The 15761-nt window shown below is 42.6% G+C and overlaps 2 protein-coding genes across 2 annotated transcripts in view; one reads left to right on the forward strand and one right to left on the reverse strand.

The window, feature by feature from the left end:
* The window catches only part of LOC119782975 (alpha-2,8-sialyltransferase 8F-like), a 76878-nt gene that overhangs the window by 17946 nt on the left and 43171 nt on the right, over nucleotides 1–15761 (forward strand). The gene's annotated exons all lie outside the window — the stretch shown is intronic.
* Nucleotides 13211–15432, reverse strand: LOC119782990. Its single transcript, XM_038284225.1, has 2 exons — nucleotides 15194–15432; nucleotides 13211–13933 (listed from the first exon to the last, which is right to left on the reverse strand). The coding sequence occupies exons 1-2, from the start codon at nucleotides 15328–15330 to the stop codon at nucleotides 13273–13275; spliced, it is 798 nt and encodes a 265-aa protein (XP_038140153.1). The 5' UTR covers nucleotides 15331–15432; the 3' UTR covers nucleotides 13211–13272.

Consider the following 15761-nt stretch of genomic DNA (forward strand, 5'->3'; position numbering starts at 1 on the left):
TGTTCCTAGGTGTGAGCAGGTGTTGCATGGTTGTATGTCTATCTGTTGAGTTGACTGGTGACCTTATACCTTTCGCTCATAGACTGCCAGAGATAGGCATCGTGAGCCTGATGGAATAACTGGGAGAGGATGCATGGATGTACTACTGTCATCTACACAAATATAATCTATTTAAATTTACCTTTATGTCTGTTTTCTATATAAAAAAAACCTACACAAACCAATACTTTTTACCTCTCCTAACTTTTCCCACCTGAATTCTTTTCATACACACGTGCATTTAGAAAACACACATACACATGAATGTGCTTGTGCATGCACTTTAACACACATTTACACACAACTTTATTATTTTTCTTTCCAAAGGACACGTTTTTGGCTATTGCCATGTTAGCTGTTGATGTTTGCTTACTGAGTTGTGATGACTAGCCTACCTGATTGTGTTAATGCCGGCAAATACCACAATGTACACTATATTGCCAAAAGTATTTGCTCACCCATCCAAATTATTGGAATCAGGTGTTCCAATCACTTCCATGGCCACAGGTGTATAAATTCAAGCACCTAGGCATGCAGACTGTTTTTACAAACATTTGTGAAAGAATGGGTCGCTCTCAGGAGCTCAGTGAATTCCAGCGTGGAACTGTGATAGGATGCCACCTGTGCAACAAATCCAGTCGTGAAATTTCCTCGCTCCTAAATATTCCACAGTCAACTGTCAGCTGTATTATAAGAAAATGGAAGTGTTTGGGAACGACAGCAACTCAGCCACGAAGTGGTAGGCCACGTAAACTGACGGAGCGGGGTCAGCGGATGCTGACGCGCATAGTGCGAAGAGGTCGCCAACTTTCTGCAGAGTCAATCACTACAGACCTCCAAACTTCATGTGGCCTTCAGATTAGCTCAAGAACAGTGCGCAGAGAGCTTCATGGAATGGGTTTCCATGGTCGAGCAGCTGCATCCAAGCCATACATCACCAAGTGCAATGCAAAGCGTCGGATGCGGTGGTGTAAAGCACGCCGCCACTGGACTCTAGAGCAGTGGAGACGCGTTCTCTGGAGTGACGAATCGCGCTTCTCCATCTGGCAATCTGATGGACGGGTCTGGGTTTGGCGGTTGCCAGGAGAACGGTACTTGTCTGACTGCATTGTGCCAAGTGTAAAGTTTGTTGGAGGGGGGATTATGGTGTGGGGTTGTTTTTCAGGAGCTGGGCTTGGCCCCTTAGTTCCAGTGAAAGGAACTCTGAATGCTTCAGCATACCAAGACATTTTGGACAATTCCATGCTCCCAACTTTGTGGGAACAGTTTGGAGCTGGCCCCTTCCTCTTCCAACATGACTTTTCACCAGTGCACAAAGCAAGGTCCATAAAGACATGGATGACAGAGTCTGGTGTGGATGAACTTGACTGGCCTGCACAGAGTCCTGACCTCAACCCGATAGAACACCTTTGGGATGAATTAGAGCGGAGACTGAGAGCCAGGCCTTCTCGTCCAACATCAGTGTGCGACCTCACAAATGCGCTTCTGGAAGAATGGTCAAAAATTCCCATAAACACACTCCTAAACCTTGTGGACAGCCTTCCCAGAAGAGTTGAAGCTGTTCTAGCTGCAAAGGGTGGACCGACGTCATATTGAACCCTATGGATTAGGAACGGGATGTCACTTAAGCTCATATGTGAGTCAAGGCAGGTGAGCAAATACTTTTGGCAATATAGTGTAGCTTGAAGTCTGTCCTTAAATTTATTTTGGACATCCTGGACATGGTGAGGACTGTTCTGCCCTCTCCCCATCCATTGTCTCCAGCTGATCTGGTAACTACTCCCTGTATCAGAAAATTGTCTGATACGCTGTATCAGACAATTTTCGTGGGCATGTTTTTATACACAATCTAGTGCTGAAACCAAGATGATAGGTATGCAAAGTCAAATTGCTGGTTTAGTCCACCGACGTCTGCATCAGGTGTATATACAACAGCGGCGGCTGGCCAATAGAGGGCGCTAGGGCGCTGTCCCATCCATGCAATGATAAACATTCTATCTTCAATGACGAGTAAAGCTGTTTGTATTTTTTGCGTCGGATACTTGACATACTTCTGCCCTAGGCGCAAAATGTTTGCTCATTGACTCTTGTTACAAGTTATACATGCGCAGTAGCTTTGCTGCAATAAAGAGGTATAGATGAGCTGAGGGCGCACCAACGCTATTCCGCTGAAGTGACAGGAACTGTCTTCACAGTTGTTGTGCGGGTGATTGACAGGCCGAGTCGCGGGAGGGAAGCAAACATACCAAGAGAAGCTGAAGGTGACATTGTTTGGTCCTCATCGGCTGAAAATCTAAATTGGCTTGGCTAACTGCATGGAGCAAGGCTAACGCTTTATTTTGCTGCCTTGACTGCCTGACTCTTTTTCAAACATTTAGGGTCTGACCCTGCATTGACGGTAAAACTGATTTAAAGCACTTTTTAGAAAAGGCAATGAAGAATGCACAATCTGGGATTCACATGGAAAATAATATTATAACATTTCTAGGTGTTTGTTAATTTGCATAGTTGCTCTTAAATAATCACATTCTCTGAAAATAAACAGGTTTTATATATATATATAAAAAATATATATATAAAGTGACTAATAGCTTCTCCATTATTAAACTGATACATTATCTTTTTAGGTTTGTGACACAATATTGGACCATGCAAAACACATGGCTTTGTGAAGACCATGCCTTCACAAAGTCTCAGAAGGCCACAATTTCTGTTCAAAAAGAAAAAAATGTACATTAAGTTATTTTTTGTTTTTATAAAGTTTTTTCATAATGTTTTTAGTTGTTGGCATTCAAATAAATATACTGGTGTGATAACTTAGTATACATTTGTTTTTGTTTTTAGTATACGTCCATTTTGAATTTATAGCCCCCCTGGAGAAAACTCCACAAGCCACCACTGATGCACATGACAGATGTATTTAAGGTCTAGAGATTCCTGAGAAAATTAAGCTTTCAGTACTTGGCCATTAAATAAGCCTCACTACTGGAAAGCTGTTTGATGTAGAAAACAGCAACGTTATGACCATGCTACTGGAAAATGTTGTTGAGCAGATTGTAATGGTACCACTTGCAATGGCGTTATTGTGTGATTGATAAACAACACAACAATTTTCAATCAGTATTGTGACTTGTCTTACTGGCTACCCACCAACATGGCAGGTAGATTGACAATTTCACCAGCCAATCACAAAAATTGCCCGCTTTTGGCAGGTAAACCAGTGTACAGAAACTGAGTCAGAACCATGGAGCCAGATACAAATTGGAGATGCTTCTGATCTCGAATTGTTCTTCACTTTGGTAATGCAAGCAATGTTAACAATGGTTCTGTCCCTTCCCTTTTATGAAAACTTCTTTCAAATAATTTTTTTTGTGGTAATAATTAGTTCTAATTGTCTTCAGATGAATGTTCTGGTTTGCTGGATGCAATATCTGCCATTTTGCTCTCATGGTACACTGGCATACTTTTAAAAGCCTCTAGAAAGTTAGAAAGTACTAGGTCTGTAGTAGAGCCACAGTAAGCACTGGGAAAGTGAATTTACCTGGGTACATGTGTATGGAGACATCACCAGGGCTTTTAAAATTCCCAGGTTTTCTTAGTCTTCTGCTTATACAAGCAGAAGACTAAGCAATCAAGATGTAAAAGTTTCTTACATTTACATGACCCGAGAGAAGATTAGCAAACAAAGGGTGCTAAGAAAAGCATACTGTCTTGTTATTGCAGAGCATGACATTTCCAAGAAAGATGGGTCAAAGGTAAGAGAAGATCAGAAAACAAAGGGTGCTGAAAAAAGTCTACTGTCTTGTTAAAACTGAGAGTGACAAGTCCAAGAAAGATGAGGGAAAGGAGAGATAAAATCAGCCAAAAAAATGGTGCTCAGAAAAGCCTATTGTGCTTGTTATTGCAGAGTGTAACAGTTCCAGAAAGATAAAGGACAGATAAAAAAAAAATTCCACAGCACCTAATACTGGTCGCTAATCTGGTCACTGGTTATAGAGACTACAGTATGCCTTACTTTGGATCTAAGCTTTCTTTAAAGATGCAATCTTTACTCTTCCTCCAAGATCTAGATACAGGTATTCACAAACTGTAGCCCCCCAAATGCAGTCTGACGAACTAATGGCGAAGAGAAAGAACTGCTGGTACCCTTATACTTCTAATTCTTTGACAAAAGGATTCCAGCTGTGGAATTTGTCTATAAGTTTGTCAAGGTAAGGGGTTAATACTGCATTCTTATATTAAGAATATTCACCACTCTCCCCTTTATAGTCCTAGGGTCTGTTTCCCAAAGCAGGTTTAACAATATCAAATCTTCCACTCTGAATTGATCTAGCCCAGAGGTCATGGATTAGCGGACCAGGGTCCAAATCCGGACCCAGCTACTGGCTAATCTGGACCCAACCTGATTTAAAACATTTATAAATTACCGCATGGTGTTTGACGACAGTGTCTAAACGTCACTTGCACCGCTTCTCTTATTTGTATGGTAAAGTCATAAAGTTGTGATACAAATTAGCCAATGAGTGTCAGTCTGGGTTGCTGCTACTACCTACTTTTAGACACAGCAGGCAAACCTGTGGCAAGCTGGGCAATGGGAAAGAAGGAGAAGACAATGACAAAAAGAGCAGAAAAAGTGTGGACTGCCGGAACAAGCACGGTGAACTAGTAAAAAAAAAGTGAAATGGCGTGCTCAAAGACAAACCTGCACATTTTGAGTATGTCTGGCTCAACCTGCTGCTGTGAAGCAGGATTCTGCAAGATTGAACATAATCAAACATAAAAATCAATCCAGGCTCAAAATGAACACCTTGATATGTGCTTGAGAATGGCTTTGTTGCCAATCAAACCCAGATTTTAATCCTTGTGTCATGATGGGTTTTAGGTTCCTAACCCACATGCAGAACACACACGGAGTCAGGAGGAAAGTTTGACTGTTTATTGAGGAAACACGAAGTTATGACAGGTGTTGGAAACAGGTTCGGGGCTGGTAACACCGGTTCACTATCCAGAGTTTCAGGCTGAACGTCAGGGGGAGAGTACCGGTTGGGTCCAGAGACTGGGGATCTGTAGAGGGCTTAGCAGCGGCAGGAACTGGCTTCAGAGTTGTGAGGTTCAGACCTTGAGGGGATCTCCAAGCTCTCTCCAGAGAACTGGCTGGGAGACGCAGGTTGAGGTCTTCAGGTTTGGCTTCTCAGAGCAGGCAGGCTGGTTTCCAAACATGAGCTCCACTAGAGCTCCAGGTTTCGGTCAGGATCTTCCTAGAAGAGCAAGAGGACAAAACTGATCAGGATCTGGTTTAAGGTTTCAGAAGAGTCAGAGAGTTTGGCAGGTTGGTTGGCTACCGTGACTCATTAAACACTCTGGCACTGAAGGGAAGCTCAGCCGCTGCTTATAAAGCTGGTCTCCTGATGACTGATGGATTGGGGTGTGGTCCTCAGCTTAGCTCCAGGAGACCAAGGGGCACACTCTGCTGGAGGAAGGTGGACAGACCTCCAGATCCCAACACCTTGCAGGGCAGCCTAAAGCCCACTTTTCTCATTAAGCCATAAAAAAAAAAAAAAAAAAACGCTAGTTCAGGTGTTTTATAGAAAAGAGTGAGTCAGGAAATTGTCTATATACCAAACGAAAGATTGTTTTTCTCTACTTCAAAAACAACATCTATTTCAAAATGGATTTTATTTCAGTGTTAAATGCTGTTTTAAGTAATGGATTATAATTAAAAATGTCTCCGGACCTTTTCTGGTTGTTGATTTTCTTTATTCGGACCGCACTGATTTTTGATTGGTTACCCCTGATCTATCCTAAGGTTGGAAACAGTGTCACAACAACTGCTGTCAGTCCGTTTAATTAACTCTGAGTAGGTCCAGAGTGGAACATGTGCGTAACAAGTATGAAAAGTCATTATCAGTGGAGCCCCAATTCAACAGCAACAGGAAGTGCAAATTTCACCCCACTGGAACTAAAGATTTTAGTGCAGTGATGAAAAAAATAAATGGAGAATGTGTTTAAAAGACAGAGAAACAGCACTACAGCTGCAAATGAGAGAAAGATGGCAAGGGACAAGGTTGCTGCTCAAGTTAATATGAAGTAATGCGTAAGTTTATATGAAGTTAAAAGTACTTTTCTCTGTGTTGTACCATTTGTAGATTGCTTAAAAACTAGGTAACAAGTTATATTTATTCAGTTACATTGTAAACTGTAGAACTTAAACAATTTTAAAGAGGTTGTTATGACCATGGGCAGTAAGTCTTTTTCTGCATCTGTTTTTCTGTTGGAGGTTTCTACCTGTTTCTTCCTCTCCATTGTCGCTTAAAGCATGCTTTATGTGACGGTTTGCTTTGAGTCAATAAGTCGATCAAAATTAGCTAGCTTTGTCATGGTTCAGAACAGAGGAACCCAGTATTCAGGGCAAACCAGACAGGGGGATAACTCAAAAAGCGTTTATTTAAGACCGGATCTGCAGATGTGCAATTGCAGCGGCTAGAGCATCAGAGCAGGGAAACTTCTGGCAGAGAAAGCACAGGTTAGTGACGACGTAAATCTAACGGAGGAAGATTATAAATGTGAGTCACTAACCTGGTTTACAAGTTCAGTCCATGCCCAGAGAGTGAGGTAGGATGCTAGCCGGTGGCTGCCAACAAGATGTGGTGGGGGCGACCAGAGTGTCCCAGATTCTGCAGCTCCGGAGAACAAGCAGGAGCCAAGTCAGGTAAATAGATCAGAACAGGAACAGGCAGGCTCAGGGGTGCAGGAGTCCGAAGACAGTTCAGGCAATACTTTCAGACGGGAGAAGGCAGGCTCAGTGGTTGAGAGGCAGAACAGGTCAGGATCAGGAAATCAGAAACACCAAGGAACTCTAAAAACACTTTCAACAGTGGCTTGAGAGAACAAGAGTAATCTGGCCTTGAAGACTGGATGCAAACAGCTTAAAAAGAGGCAGCAGCAGGTGGATCAGATGAAAGGTAATGAGAAACCATTGCAGAATTGGAAAGGTGAATGAAATGAATAATTAAGCCAGTCATCAGTGCCAAGATCATGACAGGTTTTCCTTACATAGAAAACTCTGAAGCAGTCTGACTGTATGATGTGGTTCAATTATCTCTGTAAAGTGGCTTGAGATGGTATGCATTGTGAATTGGCGCTATATAAATAAAGTGAATTGTGTCAATTTCTTTAAAAGTTACTTTCTAACTTTTATTTTCTTGAGTAGTAATATGATGAAGTAGTGCTCCTCTTACTTAAGTACAATTTTTGGGTACTCTACCCACCTCTTGTCAGAACTGTGATAATAAAGGTTCTAAAGTACTTCTTTGCCAGCAGAAACTAAATTTCAGAAAAACAAAATTATACTGGTAAGAATTGCGTTTTATTTACCTAGAAGCGGTGATGACATCAGAGGTGTTCTGATGGTGTTTGATGCCTTGTTTTTAGGTGTACTTTTGGTTGGTCTTTTTTATCCATATTTTTAAAAAACGTAGCCCGTGTTCTGTAGCTGCTTCTTTTCCTATTTTTATCACAGTCATAAACAATCTCATTAAAAGCCCGAAAAGCAAAATGAAGTGGATTCCTCCTATTCATGCAAGAATTGCAGGAAAAAGCAAACAGTTTTAACTCTAGAGCTGTTCCAGTTAAATTATCATTTTTGCCTTAATAAATCAAATCCAAAACTACAGGAATCACAGCCTTTTTGTGTATCTGCAGGGGCCATAGGGAGAAAATAGATAATTTACTGATGGGCAAGCCTGCAATAAAAAGGATAAAATTACTTTAAATAGGTAGTTTGGAAAAATGTGTTATGTATTTGTCTTTTTTGTATTATTAGCAAGGTTGAAGTCTGTTACACAATGAAATAAACAGTTACACTTCTATATATTACACTTCAAACTTCAGGTTTTTTGGATTGGCACATACAGTGTTCTTCAATATAATTGATTACACGGTAAATTCCCTCTTCCAAAAATAACCGAATGGGGCAAGCCCTATAGAACATAAAACACAACCAGGAAAATGCTAAAAAAAAAAAAAAATACATGACCATAAAATTAAAAACCACGCCCTAATAACTCTGGATTTTGAAATACATTTAACTGCTAACTGCCGAAAGGCCATTGTTGCACCCCTCCTACCAGACTCACTTCAAGGAAACCCTACAACACAGTTGAGGGAGAGGGAAACATCATTTAAGCAAAGCTACACAGTGGAGTAGTAGAAACAAGTCATTTCTAGGAGGTAGATTGTTGAAACAAGAGCCTAAATTGAATTAGAATAGAAATCCCTTGAATTATAACTTCCTTAAAGTATACCAATATGTGCTGCCACGAATCATTCTTTGTAGTGCATCAAAAAGCCTACGAACATAAGAACAGGTACCTTCATTGCGCTTAAAATCTTAAGGGTATGATAAGCATGTCATAAAGCTGTCATCATAAGTTATTCGAAGGTAGGCAGAGGTGAGTCTTTGTAGATACGCTATCACTGTAGTCTCAGGTCAATATAGTGAGATTTATTCTGGTCATTTGCACGGCTGTCCTCCCTTAAGTATTCCAGTGGTTGACTGCTCTGTTAAAGTCTTAAAAGGCAATCCAATTTTATTTGTATAGCACAATTCAAGGACAATTCAAAGTGCTTTACATAAATTAAACAATAAAATATAAAAGCAGCAGAAGCTGGAGCAGAAAAGCAAATAAAGACGAAAACATAATAAAAACCGGTAGTGAAAAAACAAAACAGTTGGACCACACAATTAAACTAGTAATACATCAGTTAACAGTTTAACTTCAAAGGCATCTCTAAACAAATTGGTGTTAAACTTTGACTTAAAAGAACTCAAGCTTTCAGCACTTTTACTGTCTTCTGGGAATTTCTTCCAGATAAGTGGAGCATAGGAGCAAAATTCTGCTTCCCCATGTTTGGTTTTAGTTCTGGGTGTAAAGATCAGGTTAGAACTGGAAGACCTTAGTAGTCTTGGAGGTTAATACGCTGACAACAAATCTGTTATGGGTGTGCTAACTCTGGATCTCTCCTCCTTTGGTCGGAAGATTATTACCTCAGTTTTGTTTATATTCAGTCAGAGAAAATTATCCACATATTGATCTGTTCTAATCATCTAGCCAACGCTCATGGGTTCATTGTGATGTAAAGCTGTTTGTTGTCTGCATAGTTATAGTAACTGATCTTGTTGTCTGCTATAACCTGAGCTAAGGGGAGCATGTAGATGTTGAATAATAAGAGCCCCAGAAGGGAGCCTAGAGGAACCCCGCACGGGATCTTTCTGGTGTCTGGCTTAAAGTTCCCTACTGACACATAAAAGCCCCTGTCCTTCATGTAGAATTTAAACCAGTCCAGTGCAGTACCAGAGAGGCAGGCCCCGTTTTCCAGGCACTCTAATAAAATTAAATGATCAACAGTATCAAACACTTCACCAAGCTCCTTTAATACCTTTAACAGAGTTTATTCTAACTGGAGATAGTATTGGTACTGGAGCTGATGTTAATTTACAGAGTGCTCTTTTAATACTTTGTATTTTCTCAGTGGAGAAATTTGCAAAGTCTTTGCAGGTCTTTTTAAGATTGGAGTTCACTTCCCATGGAGATAGGAGGATTTGTTAACCTGTCCACCGAGACTAAAAAAAGTATCAGCATTGTAAATGTTATTGTTGATAATCACAGGGAAGATATATTCTTTGTATCTTTTAGTTGTAAATTATTTTGTAAAGTTTCTCTTTATAGATTTCAAAGTGAACTTGGAATCAATTTTTTTGTTACCATTATTCCGTTTTTCTGCAGTCTGTCTTTTCTTTTCCCACTGCCGGAGCATTTCTCCATAGAGATTTCATCTTCTCAGAGACAACTTTCCCTTTAACTGGAATAGTGGAATCAATGATGCAACTTTAAAATGGAAATTATCAACCTCCTTATCTACTGAGTTACAGGGTAAAGTGTAGGCAGAATAATAAGCCTGGGTAAAGTTTTCAATTGTACTGGCCATGATAACAACACTTTTATCCAGTCTTGTCCCATCAAAAAAACTCACATTCATGACTTGTTATGTTTTCCTCATGAAAGATCCATGTTCAGCTCGTAAGTTCTCATCATCGTCATGAAAAAGTTAATGATATAATTTTGTCATCGTCATTGTTTATGAAAACAACACTGGATCTCAGCGATGTTCTAGAGATAAAGTCAGCTGGAAGTTATTTTTATTTCCCATTGAAGAGAAAAATACATTAGAAGAACTTGGGAATAACTTTGCTGGTAAAAGGTAAAAACAAATATTTAGTATGCTTCAGCCACTTGTCTGTTTTTGTTTTTATTAAGTCTTGTTTTTCATATTTAGAGAAATGGAAGAGACTCCTCGATAAAACATACAGGCCAGTATAGATTTTAAAAAATGTTAGCTTCCTCCTTTATTGCTAAATTTTTTTATCCTTACCCTAACTGCCATAATTTCATAAAAACCTGTTTACAGTTAACAGTCTTTTCATGAACCAGTACTCTGCTTCTTTGTTGATAGTGCTCATTGGAGGAGTCCCATTAATATATCCTCTAAGAAGCTTCTCACAGTTTCTCTAGCTAGATTTTGCTATGACCTATACTTTACCATATACTTATAATTAATATGATAAGAACAATACAATGAAATATGACATGTGGTTATCATTCTCTGTCCTTTGGTCCGATGCCTGGGATTGTTGAAGTGATGGGATTGAGTTGAGCAAGATAACCTTCAGAACTTGGTTCCACCAGCAAAAGCCAGAGTAACTAAAGAAGTGGAGTGTACAAAGATGTTTCTATACATAAAATTGTCACATAATTAAGTAAGCAAAAAAAAATATATATATATACCACAAAATGTCAGCTGTTTAGTCAGCTAATGTATTAATAAGGAACACATTAAGTTTGTGGTAGATAGCACTGTAACTAATCCATTGGTAAAATTCAGTAAGGTGTTAATCATTACTGTGCTATAAACAGATTCATTATTCATTACTTAATGTGTAAAAATAAGGAATAGATAGTGAAAGCATACAGTCCTACTAATTGTGGCAGGAAGAGGTATAGGCTGCACCTGCTGGCGGGGTGATTGCAAGTGGGCCAATAGCGCCAGAGGGCGCTCAGTATAAAAGCAGAGGTGAGCTCCAGTCTGAGACTCGTTGTTTGCTGTGGGCACGTCGCGCACCGCGCTTCCGTGTTGAGCCGTCTGTGCGCAGAGTACAGAAACGTACGGGCGTATTTACCTCCACGTTTGATCGTGGGTGAGGTGGTTCCTGCAATAAGAGCCGACATTTGAGCGTTCCCATTTGGGTACAAGTGAGGAGAGCTTGGCCTGATCGGAATCTCCACGGATCATCACACTTAATGCTGCTGCTTTGTTTGGACTGAATTACCGCTTACTTAGCAGTCAAGCTCGGCGTGTGGGACACGCCCCCCACCCCTCTTCCGACATCAGGACAAGGAGAGGCTGATCGCACTGATTTCGGATTGACTTGGGCCAGATTGCTCATTTTGTTGTGCTTGTCAAGCACAAGGACTTTTGATGGTTTTATCTACATATTTTTATCTTTTATTGCCTGTATTTTAACGATTGATTTTTTTTCTTTCTATTTTCTTTAGACCGCCGGTGGTGCGCTCGGGTCTGGATGCGGCGTCCCTTTTTGGTGTGATTGCAGTGATTAGCATCAATAGGTGGAGGGAATAACAGAGAGTGGGTGACTTCACGGGTGTTTGCTTTGATTTCTTTGTTTTGGAGCCTACCATCCAGGACCCGACTGTACCCACCGGTAAGCCTAGTTGGATCTATTTTGTGAATTTTCTTTTGTTCAGATACAGGTATTTATTTTTTTTATTTTATTCTTTGTAATAAATTATTATTGTCTTGAAACTTGTCTCTTGCTCATTGCAAAACCGGACCTGCGTCCCTTTATTAATTCCTGGGTGAAAACCCCAGGTGGCGTGGTTGGCAACACTTAAAATTGTATAGTCCAAGCCCCTGAATGCCACATTTGGCGTTGCTGGTAGGATTAGGAGAGTTTACAGCCGGTGGAGCTTCACCTGCTGGTCTGGGAAGACGGTTAATGTTAGAATGCTGGCCTGCAGTTGTCCTTGCTGACCGCCGCAAAACTGGTTCACTGTCAGCCCTAGACGGACCAGGTGAATGACCAGAAGATGCTACTCCCCCATGAGTAACAATGCCTGATGGACCTGGCAACTGAGGTAGTGGATCCCCTGACTGAAAAGGTTGGTTAGCCTGCACCACTGTTGGAGCAGGAGGATTGCTACTCACCAAAACATACATATCCTCATCACCTGACATCTCATCTTCAAAGCGATGATCACCAAGTGGTGAGCTGGGACCAATGGCACCTTCTCCAGACTCTTCTACCACCGCCTTTAACAGTATGCGATTAACATTTCTGGTTTTAGCTAGATCAGTTACAGGTGCTATAGTATACACTGAACCTCCCTCACTGGGCTCTCTGAGGACTTTATACTTTACTGGGCCGTATAGGTCATGGATCTTATGACGTCCTCGTGGGGTAAAGTCCCTTAGCCACACTAGCTGACCAACCTTCAGGGGAGCATGTTGAACTCGTTGGTCATGGTGACTCTTGCGGCGCTCCGCTGCCACCCTCAACCTATCACGAGCACCCTGAAGGTTGGTCAGCTAGTGTGGCTAAGGGACTTTACCCCACGAGGACGTCATAAGATCCATGACCTATACGGCCCAGTAAAGTATAAAGTCCTCAGAGAGCCCAGTGAGGGAGGTTCAGTGTATACTATAGCACCTGTAACTGATCTAGCTAAAACCAGAAATGTTAATCGCATACTGTTAAAGGCGGTGGTAGAAGAGTCTGGAGAAGGTGCCATTGGTCCCAGCTCACCACTTGGTGATCATCGCTTTGAAGATGAGATGTCAGGTGATGAGGATATGTATGTTTTGGTGAGTAGCAATCCTCCTGCTCCAACAGTGGTGCAGGCTAACCAACCTTTTCAGTCAGGGGATCCACTACCTCAGTTGCCAGGTCCATCAGGCATTGTTACTCATGGGGGAGTAGCATCTTCTGGTCATTCACCTGGTCCGTCTAGGGCTGACAGTGAACCAGTTTTGCGGCGGTCAGCAAGGACAACTGCAGGCCAGCATTCTAATATTAACCGTCTTCCCAGACCAGCAGGTGAAGCCTATACCTCTTCCTGCCACATTCTACCCCCCCTTTTGTGTCGTTGTCCCGACGACTCAATTCCATGGTCTAAATAGGACAAAAATAGAGTTAGCTGTAGGATCAGGAGAGTTTACAGCCGGTGGAGCTTCACCTGCTGGTCTGGGAAGACGGTTAATATTAGAATGCTGGCCTGCAGTTGTCCTTGCTGACCGCCGCAAAACTGGTTCACTGTCAGCCCTAGACGGACCAGGTGAATGACCAGAAGATGCTACTCCCCCATGAGTAACAATGCCTGATGGACCTGGCAACTGAGGTAGTGGATCCCCTGACTGAAAAGGTTGGTTAGCCTGCACCACTGTTGGAGCAGGAGGATTGCTACTCACCAAAACATACATATCCTCATCACCTGACATCTCATCTTCAAAGCGATGATCACCAAGTGGTGAGCTGGGACCAATGGCACCTTCTCCAGACTCTTCTACCACCGCCTTTAACAGTATGCGATTAACATTTCTGGTTTTAGCTAGATCAGTTACAGGTGCTATAGTATACACTGAACCTCCCTCACTGGGCTCTCTGAGGACTTTATACTTTACTGGGCCGTATAGGTCATGGATCTTATGACGTCCTCGTGGGGTAAAGTCCCTTAGCCACACTAGCTGACCAACCTTCAGGGGAGCATGTTGAACTCGTTGGTCATGGTGACTCTTGCGGCGCTCCGCTGCCACCCTCAACCTATCACGAGCACCCTGAAGGTTGGTCAGCTAGTGTGGCTAAGGGACTTTACCCCACGAGGACGTCATAAGATCCATGACCTATACGGCCCAGTAAAGTATAAAGTCCTCAGAGAGCCCAGTGAGGGAGGTTCAGTGTATACTATAGCACCTGTAACTGATCTAGCTAAAACCAGAAATGTTAATCGCATACTGTTAAAGGCGGTGGTAGAAGAGTCTGGAGAAGGTGCCATTGGTCCCAGCTCACCACTTGGTGATCATCGCTTTGAAGATGAGATGTCAGGTGATGAGGATATGTATGTTTTGGTGAGTAGCAATCCTCCTGCTCCAACAGTGGTGCAGGCTAACCAACCTTTTCAGTCAGGGGATCCACTACCTCAGTTGCCAGGTCCATCAGGCATTGTTACTCATGGGGGAGTAGCATCTTCTGGTCATTCACCTGGTCCGTCTAGGGCTGACAGTGAACCAGTTTTGCGGCGGTCAGCAAGGACAACTGCAGGCCAGCATTCTAATATTAACCGTCTTCCCAGACCAGCAGGTGAAGCCTATACCTCTTCCTGCCACATTCTACCCCCCCTTTTGTGTCGTTGTCCCGACCACTCAATTCCATGGTCTAAATAGGACAAAAATAGAGTTAGCTGTAGGATCAGGAGAGTTTACAGCCGGTGGAGCTTCACCTGCTGGTCTGGGAAGACGGTTAATATTAGAATGCTGGCCTGCAGTTGTCCTTGCTGACCGCCGCAAAACTGGTTCACTGTCAGCCCTAGACGGACCAGGTGAATGACCAGAAGATGCTACTCCCCCATGAGTAACAATGCCTGATGGACCTGGCAACTGAGGTAGTGGATCCCCTGACTGAAAAGGTTGGTTAGCCTGCACCACTGTTGGAGCAGGAGGATTGCTACTCACCAAAACATACATATCCTCAACACCTGACATCTCATCTTCAAAGCGATGATCACCAAGTGGTGAGCTGGGACCAATGGCACCTTCTCCAGACTCTTCTACCACCGCCTTTAACAGTATGCGATTAACATTTCTGGTTTTAGCTAGATCAGTTACAGGTGCTATAGTATACACTGAACCTCCCTCACTGGGCTCTCTGAGGACTTTATACTTTACTGGGCCGTATAGGTCATGGATCTTATGACGTCCTCGTGGGGTAAAGTCCCTTAGCCACACTAGCTGACCAACCTTCAGGGGAGCATGTTGAACTCGTTGGTCATGGTGACTCTTGCGGCGCTCCGCTGCCACCCTCAACCTATCACGAGCACCCTGAAAAGCTACCTGAAGGCGGGCCTGATGCTCCTGAATCCAATCATGGACACTTCCAGCCACAGGTTCCTGAACTCTTCCTAAAAGGAAGTCAGCCGGCAGCCGAGGTTCCTGTCCAAACATCAAGAAAAAGGGTGATTCACCGGTCGCCTGATGGGGTGTGGTGTTGTAAGCATACAAAACATGTGGCAAACATGAGCTCCAGTCTCTTTTACGAGAGGGAGGCAAGGTTCGCAGTATGGTGTGCAGAGCTGCCTTCAAGGGGTGATTAGTTCACACAACACCTCTGAACTGAGTCAACTGAGGAGCATGTTGCAGCAACAGCAGTCACAGCTTGATCAACTTACCCAGAGTATAGCTCGCTTGCAAAAACCCAGCCAGCAGGGCCGTTCTCGGGACTCCATTATCTGTAGACGTTGCCAGAAAGCTGGTCATTTTGCTAGGGATTGTGATGGGGTTCGGGTTCCGGTACGAGCTTCTGAGAAATCACCTCAGGCGGCGGAAAACTCTCTCCCACCGAGTCGCTGAGCCACGATTCGGGTGGGGTAGTTATC

This window comes from Cyprinodon tularosa, unplaced genomic scaffold (assembly GCF_016077235.1).
Source record: "Cyprinodon tularosa strain WSP-4 unplaced genomic scaffold, ASM1607723v1 ctg105, whole genome shotgun sequence".
Classification (NCBI taxonomy): domain Eukaryota; kingdom Metazoa; phylum Chordata; class Actinopteri; order Cyprinodontiformes; family Cyprinodontidae; genus Cyprinodon; species Cyprinodon tularosa.